Genomic DNA, 18,871 nt, shown 5'->3' on the forward strand with positions numbered 1-18,871 from the left:
GGTGCAAAGGGCCCGGCGGGCCTGAGCGCGGACAGATGCTGCCCTCCGGCGGCCACGCCAGCGCAGTGCAACCCCAGTCCGCGGCTGCGCAGTGCCGCCCTCTGGCGGCTCCGCTCCTTCTTCCCATCGGCCTCGGCTTGCGGGCCTTTCAAACATGGAGGAGCGGGAGCGGGGGGCGAGGTCGGCTCGCGCCGGGAGCCCCGCGCGCCCGCCGAGCCCGCGGCTGGATGTCAGCTCTGACAGCTTCGACCCTCTGCTGGCCCTGTACGCGCCCCGCCTGCCGCCCATCCCCTACCCCAACGCGCCCTGCTTCAACAACCTGGCCGAGTACGAGAGCTTCCTCAGGACCGGGGTCCGGGGCGGCGGGCGCGGGCGGGCGCGGAGCGCGGCCGCGGGCTCGGGGGTCCCCGCCGCCGCTGCCGGGCCCTCGGCCAGAGCCCGCCGCCGCCAGGACGCCCCCGCTCCAGACCCCGAGCGCATCCAGCGCCTCCGTCGCCTCATGGTGGCCAAGGAGGAAGGGGACGGGGCCGCCGGGGCGCGCCGGCGGGGTCCGGGTCGGAGCAGGAAGGCGCCGCGCAATGTGCTCACGCGAATGCCCTGTGAGTCCGGCGGGCGCGGGCGGGGTGGGGGGTGTGGGGACGAGGGCCCCGCGGGCTGCCCGGAAGCTGGTGGCCCAGGGGGCGTTTGCAGGGCGCTAGGGACTTGGAGTAGGTCCGCACGCATTAGGGGGAGGGTCTTGGTGAAGGCTGCGGAGATAATCCTCCACCTTAAGGAAGTTCTCCATGAGTCAAATGGCTAATGGGAGTGTGGGGAGGGTCTTCTGGAGTCATGAGAGGTCTGCAGGAGCGGGGAGCGGGGGAAGAGTGCTAAGGCTGTAGAGGTAATGAGGAGCCATGGGAAGGGTCTGGCGGGTAAGGGTGTAAGTCCGCGGAGGTAAACGGGGTCCGTACAAGTGGCTGCAGGGGTGAGGGGCCTGCAGCGAGGGTCTGCGGGTGTGATGGGGATCAAAAGAGGTGGTGGGGCCCGGAAACGGGACATCACAAGGAGGATCTGCAGAGGTGATGAGAAACCTTGGGGACCACGGCCAGAGGGGAGGGCACAACCAGTATTCAGGAAAGGAGAGTGTTTGGTTAGGGGGATTGAGGATGGTAGGATGGAGTGTGGGGAGACCTGTCTGTTCAGTTAGACCAGAGGGCATAATCTCATAACTCCTGCACATTGACAGCTCCTTCCAGGGTGCTTATAGGAGAAGGGCTATGGGGTATTGATACACATGTTTGCATTACCAAATCACAAGTGCTGGAATGCAGCAGGCACACATGCCACTTAAACCCAGACACTGCTTCACAGCCATTCTGCCAGGATGGGCGCAGGAGTGTGTCTGTCAGACTCATATTACCATATGCGCAGGTTATTTTAAGTTCTGAAGGTGTAAAATGCCACAAGGGAATCTCTTGGACCTTCCTAATAGATCCTTGGAGTAAAGCTGTAAACAGGGGAGGTTGCTAATGTGTGAGTTAGGTCTTATGCACATGGAATAAAAACAACCAAGGGTTATGTCTTTTGTCATCTGGCAAGCATTTCTGACATCTGCCACTGAACGCCATGACCTAGTTAGCCATTCAAAGAAAGCATCTGTATCCTGATAGCTAAATTGTAACATTATTAAATCACTGCCTTTAGAGGGTTGTGCTAAGCAGGGAGTATTTTGTTTCATTCCTAGAAGTGTTTATTAAGAAAGAAACATCCTGAAAAGCTGTCTGCAGTTAGATGTATCTTTGTCAGATCATTTACTGTGACAGTGCCAGAGCATTCTTGCCAAAGCTAGGGTGAACCCCAGCTTGCTTGCCCAACAGTAACACAAAGATAAAGTATGCGTGTTCCTAAAATAAGAGCAGTTTGGGGGACCTTATTTTGCCTAGACTTTTTGCCACTATCAGATCTTGGAAATGCACTCCAAGCCTCAGATTGTAACATTTATTTCCATTTTGCCAGTTGTTGCTTTGCTACTGAGACTGGCAAGGGAAAGACTTATTTCTATATGGCAAGTGGTTTTAGCTTTACCTATAGAGCACTGTGGTATATTGGGATGACAGCATGAAAACACCTTTGTTGATTTCCCATGGTTAAATATATGCCTGGAATCAATATCTCAGAATGTGCTATAGACGCTGAAAATTTTATTTTATTTTTAAAGATTGATTTTATTTATTTATTTATTTATTCGTTTATTTATTTATTTATTTATTTCAGTCAGAGAGAGAGATAACAAGCAGGGGAAGCAGCAGGCAGAGGGAAAGGGAGAAGCAGGCTCCTTGCCGAGCAGGGAACCTGACGCCAGGCTTGATCCCAGGACCCTGGGATCATGACCTAAGCTGAAGGCAGATGCTTAACTGACTGAGCCACCCAGGCACCACAGCACTGAAAATTTTAATCACATCACTAGAAATAGCTGTTTCTCATATACATGATAGTATACGTAATAGAGTATATATGAGTATACATGAGTATCCATGATAGAGATGGGTAGACATCACTGAGAACTGGTGAGCTTCAGGAAGCAAGAAAAGTGCAGGCGTGTCTGGATGTCTCAGTCGAATGTCTGACTCTATTTAAGCTCGGGTCATGATTTCAGGGTTGTGAGATCTATCCTGGGCCCTGCCTGGGGATCCCCACTCAGCAGAGAGTCTGCTTCTCTTCCTCTCCCTCCCTCTGCCCCTCCCCCTGCTCATGCACACACTCTCTCTCTAAAATAAATAAATGAATCTTCAAAAATCAAAAAGGAAGAAAGTAAAAAAAGTACAGAAGCAAGGGTGAAGATTAAATTTATTCAGAAAGAGTTCCCGGAAGATTTTGGCTTCAGATCTTAAAGTTAATTTTAAGGAGGGACATGGTTGAAGATAACAGTAATTATTTAAAAATTAAGCTATTGAGGTATAATTTACACATAACAAAATAGCTTTGAATGGCTAACTAGGTCACTGTGTTCAGTGGCAGATATCAGAAATGCTTGCCAGATGACAAGCATTTTGAGTGAGTTTTGACGAATGTGCAGTTGTGAAATTACCACCGCAATCAAGATACAGAACAAATCATCATCCCAGAAAGTTCCCTCATGTCCTTTTTTAAGTCAAGAGACAATTTCATTGTTGCTAATTATAGCTACTGTTATTTAGCTGGTAAGTGCTGTGTACTTTGCTGTGTACTTTGCTAAGCCCTTTAGATGCCTTTTATCTTATTTTACCCCTAGATACTATTTTATAAATGAAGTTTGTTGTGCTTAACTACTTGCCCAGGATCACATAGCTAGTTAGTTTGCATGTGAAACTTAATGCTGAGTTTGTCCAAGTCCAGGGCCTGTGTGTCTGGGCCTTTATGCTAATCTCAAGTAAAGGAAGAGGGGAGTACATTCTCATTTTTCTTGTTTCTTTGGTGGGTGGAGGGTGCCACATAACTGAGGCAGAGGGGTGTTTGTCTAGGGTAATGAGAACTGAATTTGGGTCCAGAGAAGGATTTATTAAAATACTTTAAAGACCAAAGAGTTTCTCTTTGACTTTGTTTTGATAGACAGTGGGAACCATCATGTGTATTCTTAAGTGAAAGCACTTTTAGGGCAATGTTTCTAATAACTTACTTTCTAGTAGTAAAATGTATTTATGGAGGTTTAGACCACAAACTCAAGGGTTTGACTGCTGACTTTTTTAGTTTTGAACACTGACTCCTCCACTTTCTAGCTGTTTTCAGTAGGTAAGTCACTTAAACTCTTTGGGGCCTCAGTTTCCTCATCTGTAAAGTGAGAACAGTAATAGTATCTACTTATAGTTGTTAGGTTTAAGTTAGTTAACCCATTCAAAGCTTTACACGTAGGGAAATTCTCAGTAAATGTTAAATGTCATTGTGATTGTTACAGGTTATTGTTGTGGTTATTGTTTTAGACTGTCATAATTAAAAGCTCCAGGTCAGGATGTAAATATACCCTGCCTGTATCGGGTGTTGGCTCAGCTGTTCACTAGGTAGGTAACCTTGAGAATTTACTTATTTATTTTAAGGATTTATTTATTTATTTATTTGACACAGATCACAACTAGGCAGAGAAGCAGGCAGAGAGAGAGAGAGAGGAGGAAGCAGGCTCCCTGCTGAGCAGAGAGTCCGATGTGGGGCTTGATCCCAGGACCCTGGGATCATCACCAGAGCCAAAGGCAGAGGCTTTAACTCACTGAGCCACCAAGGTGCCCTGAGAAATTATTTACATAAACATTTCTGAGCCTCATTTTCCTCATCTATAAAGTGGGACAAAATAATAGTACCTATGTGTTAAAGTTGTGAGGATTAAATCAAATAACATGCATAGAGTTAAACTTACCCCAAGGCCTGGCTCATACGGAGTGCTCAGTAATTGGTGATAATTGATGGTGTCAGAGATGATCTGAGGGGAACTGGGAGACTGTTGTAGTAAACCAATCATCTGATAAGGCACTGGACTATATTATTGGTTGGGGAAGGAGAAAGGAAAGGTTATGTCTTAGTTATTGAGAATCTATTGTCTGAGCTTAGTGTGGCCACAAGTAAGGAGACAAATGGAGTTAAGAATGACCTGGCTTGGGACGCCTGGGTGGCTCAGTTGGTTAAGCAGCTGTCTTCGGCTCAGGTCATGATCCCAGCGTCCTGGGATCGAGTCCCACATCGGGCTCCTTGCTTGGCAGGAGCCTCTGTCTCTGCCTGCCACTCTGTCTGCCTGTGCTCGCTCTTTCCCTCTCTCTCTCTGACAAATAAATAAAATCTTAAAAAAAAAAAACAAAAAAGAAAGAAAAAGAATGACCTAGCTTGGGGCACCTGGGTGGCTCAATGGATTAAGCCTCTGTCTCTGGCTCAGGTCACCATCTCAGGGTCCTGGGATTGAGCCCTACATCAGATTCTCTGCTCTGCAGAAGTCTGCTTCCCTCCCCTACCCCCCATCCCCGCCTTTCTGCCTACTTGTGATCTCTCTCTGTCAACTAAATAAATAAAATCTTTAAATTAAAAAAAAAAAAAAGGAATGACTTGGCTTTAGAATAATGACAATGGAGAAGGAGATCTGGAAGAATAACTGTCTTCAAAGATAAGGCATATATTTTTATTGTATTAAATTTAAAAGACTGGCTTATACATATCCATTTGGAGTTTGTTATAGAGACTGCTGTAAAGAGATCAGAGTGTGCATTCCAAGTCAGAATGTGGAGCTCATTTTTGCCTTGGCAGTTTGCTGTGATAGGTGGTGCTAGTGTTATATTTTTGATGATAAGGAGTGAAGTGGTCCCTGGAATTACACCTTATTAAATCTTTGGAAGAAAAAAGTCAAGAGAAAAGTACAGATATGAGAGTTGAAAGACCTGAGTTTATCATTTGTTTAACCAGAATAAGAAACTGTTGTTAAGATGTGTGTTTGTGTTTTCTCTCTGGTTTGGGGGCTCAGGGGGCAAAGTAGTACTTCTGTTTATTTACAAGTTAGAAAAAGAATGGTCTTCCCACTGTTGGAAGAAACACACACGGGGGTGGGGGGAAACAGGGAACGTGTATATGCAAAGAGACTGATCCAGGCAGTATGATCAGTTTCCAAGAAATTGAATTATAGAGACTTATTTCTGAGATGAATCTAGAAGATAACTAGCCTAACTTCATTTTATGAATAAGGAAACTCAGACTTGTGGAGAAAAAGTCACTCAAGCATTCATATAATTTCAAAATACTGCTATTGCCATAGCAAAGGTAGATGATGAAGGTCAGACCAAGGTGCTCATGTTCCTTTCCAAGGCCTCTGTATCTGCCACACACTGCCTTCAACTGTGCCTTCTTGCTGATTTTTCAGTCTGACACAAACTCCTACTTCTCATCTGCTAAGTTACTTTCTTCAAAGAGTATTTTCTTTTATTAAATTATCACTGCCATCATTTATAAGCTGATCTAGGAGTGAGGGATAGGGAGGGGGAAGGGGATAGTGAGGGATATGAGTGAGGGGTAAGAGGGTCAAGAGTAACCTGCTTAGTTCTACAAACCGAAGTGCAGGACTGCTGTTCTCTTTCATGCCACTAGAAACAAAACAGAAATTTTTGTGTATTTGCAGCTGATGGCAGTAATCAGTCTCCAGAGGATTTTCCCTTGCAAATCTGGGAGGAAAGACTGAGACTGTGTATGCGTGAGTGTGAGTGTAAGAGTGTGTGTGTGTGCACATGTGGTTTTCTTTTGGAAGGTTTTATATAGTATAGCCTTCATATTGTGAAGGCTAAGTTAATGTGAAGTAATAAAAATAAAATTCATCTCCGTTCCCAAGCTCTGAAAAAAAGAATCCATCAGAGTAAAGGCTGCAATTTATAGTCCCAGCATTCTTCCCATGAGTCGTCATACTCTTTTTATGTGATACTTATCAGCAGTATCATAGGAGCCTAATGCCTAGCAGGTGCCTCTGTATCAGCCAGGCTTGGAATGCAATCACGTCTCTTCCTCCTAGTGTGAAGACGATGTGCACTGGAATCTAGCGGCTTCAGAGAGCTTAGGCATGGAGTGTCTTCAGATGGGTGGCCGAAAGTCCCTTCTGTCTTAGAGCACTGCACATGATGAAGGGCGGATGTTTTACGTGGTTTGTTTCCTTTAAACATATGAACATGCTGTTTGGTTTTGGGTTTTTTGGTAAAGAGTCAAGCTGAATATGTGCTTCATGAGAATTATCCTTAAAAATGTTGTCCTGGGGCACCTGGGTGGCTCAGTCAGTTAAGCGTCTGCCTTTAGCTTAGTTCAGGATCTCCAGGGTCTTGGGATCAAGCCCCACATTGGGCTCCTTGCTCAGTGGGGACCCTGCTTCTCCCTCTGCCTGCTGCTCCCCCTGCTTGTGTGCTCGCTCTCTCTCTCTGTCAAATAAATAAATAAATAATATTTTTTTAAAAAAGTTTTCTTACCCAGATATAGAACTTAGAAGAATTTTGCTGCTGATGTATACATTTAATATGGGGTTTTTCCCAAAAAAACATTTTTAAATAATGGTGCATCTTAGAATCAATGACATCATAGAACACAGGATGTATGAGTAGTGAAACACTTCGATGATAAACAAATGTATGCTTTATCTCCGTCTGGTGGAATCTTGCCTTATTTCAGTGTATGTTGCCTGCACTAGTTATGTTGCCCATTGGGCCTTCCTCTTTCCATAGTGAGGTTTCCACTGCACTATGTTGCCTAATGTTGCTAGAAATGGTTAGGTGGTCTTGGTTGTTAATTCTGGGAACGAGAGCAGATGTTCATGCTATGCTCACTGTTCTTGTCTTGTTTCAGTGCATGAAGGCAGCCCTCTGGGTGAGCTCCATCGTTGTATCCGGGAGGGAGTGAAAGTGAATGTTCACATCCGCACTTTCAAGGGTCTTCGGGGCGTCTGTACAGGCTTCCTCGTCGCCTTTGACAAGTTCTGGAATATGGTAATTAAGCCTTTCTTAAGAGGCTGGAGAACTTCTTAGTGATTACATCTTTTGTCTGTCTAAAGTAACCTTATTTAGGAAAACCTATAGAATAACTTCCCAGAAGAACTAGGATTTTTGCATTCTTGGCTGACAACAAAAGAGTACTTTCTGTTGATTCCTTTTCTTTAAGGCATTGGCTTTCAATCAGAATAGTTTTACTCTTCTCTCCCTCCTAGGGACATTTGCCAGTGCCTGGGAATATTTTTTAAATTGTCATCACGGTGGCATAGGGTATTATTGGCATCTACTGGGTCGAGGCCAGAGGGGCTGCTGCACATCATACAGCACACAGGATAGCCCACCAACAGCAAAGAAGTATCTGGTGCACGATGTCAAATGCTTACTGTGTATTTACCCCAAAGTTACAGATGTAGTGAAAAGAAGGGCCATCTGTACCCCAATGTTCATTCAGCAATAGCAGAACTAAGATGCCCTTCAAAAGACGAATGGATAAGGAAGATGTGGTCCATATACACTATGGAGTATTATGCCTCCATCAGAAAGGATGAATACCCAACTTTTGTATCAACATAGACGGGACTGGAGGAGATTATGCTGAGTGAAATAAGTCAAGCAGAGAGAGTCAATTATCATACAGTTTCACTTACTTGTGGAGCATAAGGAATAACACAGAAAACATTGGGAGATGGAGAGAAGGAGTGAGATGGGGGAAATCAGAGGGGGAAACAAACCATGAGAGACTGTGGCCTCTGAGAAAAAAACTGAGGGTTTTGGAGAGGAGAGGGGTGGGGGATTGGGTGAGCCTGGTGGTGGGTATTGAGGAGGGCACGTATTGCATGGAGCATTGAGTGTGCTGCATAAACAATGAATTTTGGAACACTGAAAAGAAAAGAAAAGAAAATGGAAAAAAAATTGCATAACCTAAAAAAGAATGTCAAGTGCTATGGTTAAGAAACCCAGCCTTAAGGAATAGTTACCTATTCCAACTGTTTAGGAATTTTTTATCAATTTCCTACTGACCATTTTTCATTCATTTCAAAATATTTATTGATTTCACACTTTGACTAGTATTTTACCACAGAGCTAGGTACAGAAATTTCAGAAAGGAATTTTACTCTACAGTTTTAGGAAGATAGATGAAGATAGAGGGGAAGCAGGCATCCTAATAAGCCAGACACGTTGTGTGGTATTTCCTTAGGAAGGAAGTGTGCCCCCAGTCTCCTAGAGGCTGTCTGCTTACTAGACATTTGTGGGAATAAAGAGATACATTATAGCACAACTTCAATATGACGCAGTTAAAATAGGAACACCAGGCTTTCTGGTACTTCTTTTTCATATGGTCTTCCATCTCCAACTTTTCTTTTTCCTGCATTTTGTCTTCATCCATGCATTCTCCTAGATGAGTATAGTAGTTGCTGGCATTTATTAAGCACTTAGCATTTGCTGGATAGTATACTAAGGGTTTATCTCAATGAGCAAAGTTTACTACTGCTCTATTTTACAAATGAAGAAATTGAGGCTAGAAGTATTGAATGATTGGCCCAGATTATCCTGTCAGTAAGTGGAAGTTACTGTCAGTATCCTGTCAGTAAGTGGAAGTTAATTCCAGGTGTTTCTGACTCCTAAGACCATTTTTTCAACCACTGTGGAATGGAAAGACCTGGATTTGAATCCTAGCTTTACCACTTGGTAGTTGTGTTACTCTAGGCAAGGTAATTTCTCTGAGGCCCACTTTTCTTATATCTAAAATGTAGGGAAAAGTACTTTACTGTTACAATTTTACCTTTGAAGGAAAAGTATTTAAGAGAACATCTTTGATATGATGGCCATAATAATAATCCTGACAGCTTATATTTGTGGGATGAGTTACACTTTTCAAATTGATTTCTCATACATGATCTCACTGAATCCTAAATAGCTGTCCTCTGAGACTGATCTCTCAGGGACAAAAATTCACCAGCAATTTTATATGAAACTCTGGTTAATACCTGTTCATTGCTGTCATAAGACCTAGAAACTGAGGAAGGAAAAGAAGCAGTAGAATAGTGTTTCTCAAAGTGTGGCCTAGGGGCATCCTACATCACAATTGTAGAGTTTCTGGTTAAAGCAGAAAGTTCTTGGGCTTTATCCCAAATCTACTAAATCAGCATATCTAGGAAGTAGCCTTGGATTGATATTTTAACAAGCTTCCTAGATGTTTATGCATACTGAAATTTAAGAACCTCTACCATACCTTTGGAAAGGCCCCTTACCATATAATACCAATATTATATGATGATAGCAACTTGGAAATCTTACACAGAAGGTACCAGGTATTACCATTTTTTTCTGCCCAAGAGCAGAGTCACTTGGTAAGTTTAGTTCCTTTAAATGAGATGTTTATTCTGCTTTTTAAAATTTTTCCTGGAAGCTATAACAATAATATTTTTAATTTTCTGAATTTTTTTCTCCTTTGGGTGTTTTTCTAGGCACTTACTGATGTGGATGAGACCTACCGAAAACCTGTTCTAGGCAAAGCATATGAGCGGGATTCTTCATTGACTCTAACTAGGGTAGGCTGTTTCCCCTGACTTCCTGAGTACCCAGTGTGCTTTCAAGCTTAGAAATGGAGATCACTGAGTGTGGCAACCAGATTTCCTAGTGGGAGAGCTCAGTTGCTGTCCACTATGTATGCCTGAACGAAGATCTTTGTTAGTCTCACTTCTCATGCTTTCAGTTAATCGTAAATGAGTCTGCTTTTGACCTGGATAGTATTTAAACAAGAGGTTACCTCTTGAAATCTTTCCATTTTATACCAAAGGAAAAAGAAGGTACCTTTTCTCTTGACATTATTGATTTATCTGTATTATGGCTACACACAAAAGATTTATTACTAACTTTTTTAAAAAATGCACAACAGGGAGCCTATAAAACCTAATTAAGCAATCTGGTGGGGTTTTTTCTATATATTCAAATAGGGATGTCGGAGGCTAAAGAGAAGGCTGATACTTATCATTGCTTTCCTTATAGCTGTTTGATCGCCTAAAACTTCAAGATTCTTCCAAAAAAGAAGGAGATTCTAAGTCTGCAGTTGAAGACTCCACTCTGTCCAGATATTCCCAGACGTCTACTTGGAAGGTGGCTTCAGTGTGGGGAAGAGGAGATACTGACCGGGGCTCACGCAGGCGTTCCCGCTCTGTTCCTTCTTCCCTGCAGGCATCTGCAAGGGAGGAGTCCAGGTCAGAGATGTCAGGGAGGACTACACGGACAGAAGGGTCAAGTGCGGGAGGTACCTTTTCCAGGGCCACCACCCTTTCCAGGGGCCAGCCCCGTAAGAAAAAGCGAAAGCCCAAAGTGGATTACCAGCAGGTATTCACTCGACACATAAATCAGATTTTCATTCGAGGCGAGAATGTCCTGCTGGTTCATCTTGCACAGTGACCAGCTCGGCCTCATGGGAGCTTTGGTTTTTAGAAATAAAATGCATGAATTGCTGCTATGCTGTATCCTAGTACCCCAGTGAAACTCTGAGTTGGAATAATTCCCTCTGGTCATGCATGTACAGAGCATAGAGCCAGGCTCAGGCCCTCTGGAAGAGGAGCTCCCTCCAGGGCACAGAGGCCTTAGGAGGGTGGGTATTTGCATTAATATCAAGTCAGAAGCTGTACGGAGGAAACAACCTGCATCTTATTTGATGTCATGGTCAACTTTAGACATTGAAACCAAGTATCAAATCTTCATTTGAATTAGAGGTCTGGTATGAATTAAATTCACCCCAAAGATACTATAAGGATGGAAGGGGAAAAAAACACCTCAAAAAAAGTTATTTCATTTCTAAAAGCTAGTGCCCTAAGTACTCATGAATTTGATTCTAAGAGTAGCAGTATAAATTTCCCAGTAGTCTTGTATCCACAACTTGTAACTGACCTTTGAATTTTGCTCTACACCATTCTTCCTTCATCAAGATATGTAATTTATTACCTTTGAATAGCTATAAAACTAAGAAAGCTACTAACTTATGAAAGAGTAAAATTCAGGTAGCTGGTATGCTCAAAGCAGCCAACAACGAATATTCTGTTTTTACCCCTCCTTATTATTTAAAGGGATACGGGACTTTGGGAGTCTTCCCCACTTACCAGAGGTAGCTTCTGAGACTGGCATGCCAGGTGGGACTAGAAGATTCTCATGAGGTGGCTTCTTGTCCTTTTCCTACACTTCTGTGGCATGGTGCTAGTGCATGTACCCAAGTATTGCCCTTCTGTATGTAGTGTGAACTGTTCTGTGAGCTTTATGGCAGGTGACTGTGACCTTCATATATGGCTTCAAAGAGTTCTGCATGAACTCAGTAGTACGTATGCATCACATGGTTGAGAGTTCCCTTTCCAGTTAGGGCTGGACTGTGTAGAGTAACTTTCAGAATGGTATTTCCATGAAACAGGAGTGCTAGTTTTATTCCCTCGTGTCATGCCGAAGAGATTCTTACAAAGTACAGTGGGTGGCATCTATAAGGGACACTTTACTCACAGCCTGGCTTGAGTAATGGGAACACTGTAGCACCCTCTGTTACTTCTACTTGAATCATAATATATGCTTTTTCAATCACTAGTACAGAACAGGCTACATCTAGACACAGACTGTTAGGCAATATTGATTTTTCATTTTGTTTGTATTTGGTTTTATTTTAGAATAACTTGTTCAAAGTGAGAATAAGAAATAGATAACTAGTTAAAATGCTTGAAAAAAAAATTCCCCTTCTGTGTTTTTTTATGTAACTTAGGTAAGCCTTCTGAGAAGCAGGGTGAATAACGTCGAGGGAGTTAGGCCACCTGGTCCTTCTGCTAGCTGGGCCACAGGCTCATCATGCAGTAAAGGGAGAGCAGACTTAACCCCTCCGTGCCTCAGTTTTTCCCCTCAGACACCTACCTCACAGGGGCACTGAGACAGAGAATTTTAGGAAGGCATTTTAAAGTCTCTAAACATATTTAAGTGCCATGAGTAACTTTTACTAACTATATTTCATAGCTTGGTAAGAGTTCTATGTCTTAAGAGCAGGGTAGGTGCTACATACGAAAGTCATCTCTGTAGGTGTCATAATTTTGAACTTGTCCTCAGAAGGCAGTGATATCTTCAGGAACTGTTTTCCATAATCCATTTCTTTCTCCTAAGGCAAATGGAAGTTCTTAGAAGAATATCCTCAATAAAAGAAGAGTAGTGTTTCTTTGCTGCTTCCCTACATCCCAGCCCCAGCCCTTTTCTGATTATCGTCAGAAAGAATTCCCCTGAACTTTTCAAGGGATTTATACGGTAGTACCAAAGGGACAATGCACATCTAAAAATGACACATCCCCAAAGGGGAATTGTGGAAGATGTTTTGTTTTGTTTCGTTTACTTGCTTTTATTTTAAAATGCATTGTAAATATTTTTCTTTAGAGCCATATCAGAAACATTTAGAGAGGTTCCGTGTTACAAAGTCAAGCAGTTACCTTTGGAATCTGCTCATCTAAATTCTCGTCTAAGTGGTATGTCTAAAATCTCAGTTACTCAGTTAATAGTTATCTTGTTTAATCATCAGGCACCCCTGCCTCTACCTCTTTACCAGTCTTTCCTGTTAGGTGTTTTTCTGTGTCTGCCGTTCTGTCCCTCGGCTAGAAGCTGCAGTAGATACCAGGTTTTCCCAATAAAATATAAGTTTGGTATCAAAAGGAATATATCCGTTTCCATTCATTTTAGTGCCTGACTAAATCTAATGTGATTTATTTTAAACACATGCTGCATTTTCATGTTTGTATATAATGTTCATATGTCTAGATAACGATTGGTTTGCTACTTTTCTGTCTAATCTAATAATTCTGGCTCTGAAAATTATTTTAAACTCATGTGATCAGTCTGATGTGCCCATATGCCCCTCTTAGTGATTCTAGGATGAAAACTATTTAAATAGTACATGTGGTGTTTTCTATAAAGTATGACAATTCTTTTTTAGGAAAGTCAATTTTTAAAAGTATTGCCTTTTCTTTATTATTGTAGAAATATTTCAAAAGGAACAAAAAATTGGTTCTATTAACTTACATGCTGCTCAAAATATGTCATCACCTAGAACATTTTAATAAGTTGCTATGAAAATAACTGAAGTCTTCCTCAGGAGAAGGAAAGAGAAAAGGAAAGTGATAGCCAGAATGGTAGAGTTCTGGAGGCCCCCACAAGCTCACTTGAAGGGGTGCCCTACACAGCTGAAATGCAACAAAACTGGTTTCAGGTGTTCTCCAGGGATTTGGGCTTAGGACATTCAGTAGGAATAGTACTTATTTTTGAACATCCAACATGGGTTCTTCAAAGTAATCTCTAAACATGGGAATTCATTTCCGAGACAGTTCATGGGGCATACCTGTGCACTTCTTGAGGTCTTCTCAGGAGCACTGAGCCATGGGAGATGTGGTTTCACACCCAGAGTGATTTCATGTGGCATTCTTTGTGCACAGAGGTGATCCTGTGCCTCTACCACCAGGAGAACTTCTGCTTTAGGTTGTTTGTTCTAGAACTTGGGAAGCATTTATGCTCTTTCAGAGACCATCTTATGATGGCGGGCCATTTGTGAGATGGGTAGCAGCGTTAGCTGTGTCTAAGGCAGATGGCTTTACACCAGTCAGTTTCTTGCTCTCTGTGCATGGTGTATATCAAGTCAGAAAGCCTAGAAACCATTCGCATTAAAGTCTAGGTGCATGAGAATCCTTGCTCTGAGTTGTTGGGTCAGGAGGGGCTTCATCTCTCCTTGTGATAAAACTGTCCAGGCATACCTTTAGAGATTGTCAAAGCATGAACCACGAGCTGTCTTTAATCCTCAGAAGCTGTGTACAGAAGTCTAGGAAGCTTGAGAGAAAAATAGAACCCTAAGTTGATGCTGAGGGGTTTTATATTTCTATTTGCAATATCCCCAAAGCCACTGACATGGGCAAAATCATGAAATAGAATTGATTCTGTAAATTTTCTCTTAATTTTTGCTTTTAGGAAAAATTAAAGTTATTCAAAGACAGCCGGCTGTCACTGGTGCTGCCTCAAAGCTTTTCCATTTTTATGTATTTTTTGTGAACGAAGTGGTTGCTATGGGAAGGCCAGGATTCACCTTCGAGTATCATGGTATAGATATAATGGTTTAGCAAGTGTTTTAATTTTTCTCTTCCTGTGCCAGATACTAACTTCAATCAACCCCTTTTCAGTAGCTTCTATGCATCAACCTCTGTTTTCCTGGGCAGTAACTCCCAGATGCTTTTCTTAGGGATTGTAAAGCAAGAAAATCTTATCTGTGCCTATGTTGCAAAGGTGGGTGGTCTGTCATTACTTGCAAATTGAGTTGGTGGATTTTAGATAAGTCTTTGGGGTTCCTGTCACAGGTTCCTGGGCTCTGAGGAAGGGTTGCGCCTCTTTTACTCTCAGTGTTTTGAGTATTTTTCAAGTGTTTGTAACTTCTATTGCACTCCTCTAATAAAAATGAAAGCTATCTGTCAAGGAATGGCTTTGGATGGCTCAGAGATCTAGGGAAAAAGAAATAAGTACACCTGAGACCTTCAGTTGGTCTTTTATTTATTTAGAATGAGAAGTAGTTTGATAAGCTACCAGAGTTAGTGCTGCTTTAAAAACACTCTCTGAAAAGATGGCAACTGTCCCTCAGGAAAGCTATAAAAGCTATTCCCAATACATTGCAATTGCTTTTGATTTTTAATCCTTTGGAGCAAATGTCTGATGTTATGTCTGATGTTATGTTTTTAGAGCTGTGGGGGAAAAAAAAGTCTAAACAATCTTGGGAGGTATTATTTAAATGATTATCTGGCTGAATTATGTGTAAGCTAGGTTCTAGGGCAGCTGTCCAGTTCTTTTTCTGTTGTCCTGACAGTAACACAGATAGTGAGCGATATCTTGAAAAGTGATTTGCTTATTTCATATTAACATCTAAAGACATTAGCCTTCTGTTTGGCAGCCCTGGGGATACCCCTCTGCTCCGTGACTTATTAATGTTTTTTTAGACAAGGCTAACCTGGATGACTCTCTGTATTTATAGTTTGAGTATTCATATACCAGCTGCTAAAAGAAAAACCATAACTTATAATCTTGTCTTGAAATTACTCCCAATTGTGAAGTTCACCTAAATTCTTCATGTTTAGGGAGGATTGCTGCTAATAACGTCAGTTTGCAGTGTTCTGCTTTAGGTATGTGTCATATGGGAGTCTGGAAACTGTAATAAATATGATTGTATTAATGTACTGACTGCTTTGTCTCTGCTGATTTTGAGGGGTAGTGGAGGGGAGGAGGCAGGGGAGTTTATTACCAAGTGAAGACACCCCTTGAAAGTTAATGCGTTTCAAGCCTTCTGCCATCTCATTGTTGTAACCTTGTGCCTTTTCTTTACCAAAGCACACACATCTACATCAACTCTCCTTGGGGTGACTTTGTTCTTCCATGTTTAACAGAAACTCCTTCTTAGAAAAGGAGCTAGGCCCACATCATGAATTATCTCTTCCAAGCTCCAAGCAGTGGTAATTGCCCTGTGAATTTATTCTACCTAGTAGCTCACTGGCATTAACCCCCTCTCTTCATGCTAAGGTCACCCTTCACTCTGCTCCCTCTAAGGGTTTGACCACATTTGACTAATTGATCCTCACATGGTTCCGAAAATATTTGAATTTGTCACCAGCTTCTTTCTGTGCATGTACCGGAATTTGAACTGCCCCAAGATTTGCCACATGGACTACTTGATCTCCTCTGTGTGCTTCCAGAACTGAGTCACTGGGGTAAGGTAGACAAAAATCACACTGATGCTTAAGGAAACCTCAAGTTAACCATCAAGATCCAATTCTCCGCTTTCAAAGAATATATTGAGCTGGGCTTAGCCGACATACAAGAATTTTCTAACCAATACAGTGGAGGGATGAGAGGCGAGACCCACGTACTCCAATTCTTCCCCTTGCTTGTTTGTTTTGTATCTCAAAGACTTCTGATTAAATGAGAATGTCCTCATTAATCAAAATAAAGGCAGAAGAGTCAGCTAGCTTGATATTTAAAATGTACGGTGACAGTTAAATATGGGCAGGGGGATGGAAGCCAGTGGAAGGAGAGATATCTATTATCTTTCCCTAAACTTCCTGGATTTGAATGGCAAGGACAAGAAGTTGATTGCCCCACCACATTCTTTCCGAAACGGAAGAGAAGCACTCCTCAATCTGCTCAGCCGCCGCTAGGTGGCAGTGGGTTCAAGAGAATGGCGAAACTGGAGTCCCCAGAAGGACGTGAGTCTCCCGCACGGCTACCGCTACCAGTCATTGTTAAAAGCTCACCAGTCTGAATCTAGATGATGGAGGAGAAACAAGCTATAATCAACCCAAGTGGCAATATAAACGTTTCTTCCCAATATTGGATTTGCCTAATTTGAAGCCTAGGAAAGCTGACTGATGGCAATCAGCCACTGAATGTGCTTGGAGAAGAGTGGTGAACAGCGAACTTGCTAAGCATCCCCTGTTTCAGAGTGGCTGTCACTGGTCTCACATCATGGTCTCACGCATCTGGTCAGCTCCACCCAGCCTCTTCCCAGCTGCTGGCTAAGGAGTACCCCAGGGAAACCGTCTCGATGCTCCCATTTATCAGCAGTTGTCTCACTTTTGGAAACAATTCAGTTCCACCTAGTGTTGATGCCCAAGAGCCCGCTTATGAGAAAGGTTGCGTTTGTCTTACGGGTCCATGACCAGACTTGGGTCTCCACTCTGAGACCAAGTAAATATGCTCCTGAATCAAAGGAAAACTTATAATGGACACAGAAAAGTCTGTTGTTTTAGGCTGGACTCGGGGGGTATAAAGGGTGAGTGGTCAGTGGTAGTGAGTCTCCTAGCACTTCACGTCAAGGCCTTCAAAAGACCTAGTCCCCTCTATCTCAAGAAATAATTTCTCAGAAGCATATAATAAAGAGGATTACCAAATATGAAATAATAAATAGCTACGGTCTCCAAATGAATAATTAAAGATAAGATTATAATTAAAAAATTTATCTTGTGCCTTTTTGGACTATAGTAACTTGCATCACATTTCACTCAATCATGCTATGTGAAGGGGCAGCAGACAGATCAGGCAATAAGAAATACTGTCATTTTTGAGTATCTCAGCCCTGTGCCAAGCATATTATAGGCATTACCTTATTCAAATACAACCGCCATAAGAGAAAGATTTTTGTCTCTCCTACATAGGTGAGGCAAGTAAAACAGAAAGTAACTCGGGACGCCTCAGTGGCTCATTAGGTTAATTAAGCATCTGCCTTCGGCTCAGGTCATGATTATCGAGGTCCTGGGACCACCCTGCTTTGGGCGTCCCTGCTCAGCGGGGAGTCTGCTTCACTCTCTCCTTCTGCCCCTTCCCTTGCTTGTGCGTGCGTGTGCTTGCTCTCTCTCTCGCTCTCGCTCTCTCTCTCTCAAATAAATAAAATCTTTTAAAAAACCCACAAAAAATAGAAAGTAAATTGCCAACACCTCTGCTAATCATTGGCAAATTTGGGATACTATCTAGGTCTGACTATTGAGTTTATTATTAGCCCGCTGTAACTTTAAAATATTAATTTTCTCAGGCACTGACCAGGAAACAGACAAAGCTGAGTCATCCCCTCTGATTAATCAGAAACCAGAGGGCTGTGTTAAAATATAATTTGGGGATCTGCTTCAAGTGTCTCTAGTCCCTTTTTGATTCATACTGTTCTTTAGCTGGAAGTGAACATGCACACAGGGCTTCGTGGCTTCCAAAGAGGATAAGGGTGGTGGGTACCCCCAGGGCAACAGGCCCACTGTGACTGTGGGACTAGTGGCTGCCAAGTGAGCACCAGGAGGTATTTCATCCATCAGTAAGTTTGGCCCTAGAAGGGGTATCGATCCAATAGCCTTGTTAAAAAGCAGCTGGGGTAATGCAGGGGTCTTACCCAGCTCTTCAATATGCATAGTCTGCTGTCTCTTTCCTTCCAATGTTTTCCAACATTTGGGAAAAATACATTCTTTGGGCCTTGACTATAAATTCATCTTTTTTTTTTTTTTTAAAGATTTATTTATTTGACAGAGAGAAATCACAAGTAGACAGAGAGGCAGCCAGAGAGAGAGAGAGAGGGAAGCAGGCTCCCTGCTGAGCAGAGAGCCCGATGCGGGACTCAATCCCAGGACCCTGAGATCATGACCCGAGCCGAAGGCAGCGGCTTAATCCACTGAGCCACCCAGGCGCCCATCTTATTTTTTTTTAATAGTAATTCATCTTCCTAAGCTCTTGTCAGGGCTGAGCTATGGAAGTGCTAAAGCAAAGAAAAATAAAGAGTACTTGAAGGCTTCCAGTCTTTCTTCTGAGACCTGAAAGGGGACACAAGCAGAAAGGTTTGGCAAGCTGTCTGTCCATCTTGTAGAATTTCCCTTCAACCTGATAATGTGTGAATTTCC

General features: G+C 42.6%; 1 protein-coding gene across 1 annotated transcript; it reads left to right on the plus strand.

The window, feature by feature from the left end:
- The first annotated feature begins 131 nt into the window (after window positions 1–131).
- LSM11 (LSM11, U7 small nuclear RNA associated) lies at window positions 132–15,679 on the plus strand. The gene is made up of 4 exons (XM_059174169.1): window positions 132–599; window positions 7,303–7,442; window positions 9,914–9,997; window positions 10,455–15,679. The coding sequence occupies exons 1-4, from the start codon at window positions 155–157 to the stop codon at window positions 10,863–10,865; spliced, it is 1,080 nt and encodes a 359-aa protein (XP_059030152.1). The 5' UTR covers window positions 132–154; the 3' UTR covers window positions 10,866–15,679.
- The last annotated feature ends 3,192 nt before the right edge of the window (window positions 15,680–18,871 follow it).

Source organism: Mustela lutreola, chromosome 5, assembly GCF_030435805.1.
Source record: "Mustela lutreola isolate mMusLut2 chromosome 5, mMusLut2.pri, whole genome shotgun sequence".
NCBI classification, from domain to species: Eukaryota; Metazoa; Chordata; class Mammalia; order Carnivora; family Mustelidae; genus Mustela; species Mustela lutreola.

Bases quoted from the DNA above. Each gene is read 5' to 3' on its own strand.
- LSM11 (XM_059174169.1), top strand. From the start codon at position 155: ATGGAGGAGCGGGAGCGGGGGGCGAGGTCGGCTCGCGCCGGGAGCCCC. The intron at 600-7,302 runs GTGAGTCCGGCG...GTCTTGTTTCAG, and splicing joins TGTGCTCACGCGAATGCCCT to TGCATGAAGGCAGCCCTCTG. The intron at 7,443-9,913 runs GTAATTAAGCCT...GTGTTTTTCTAG, and splicing joins TTGACAAGTTCTGGAATATG to GCACTTACTGATGTGGATGA.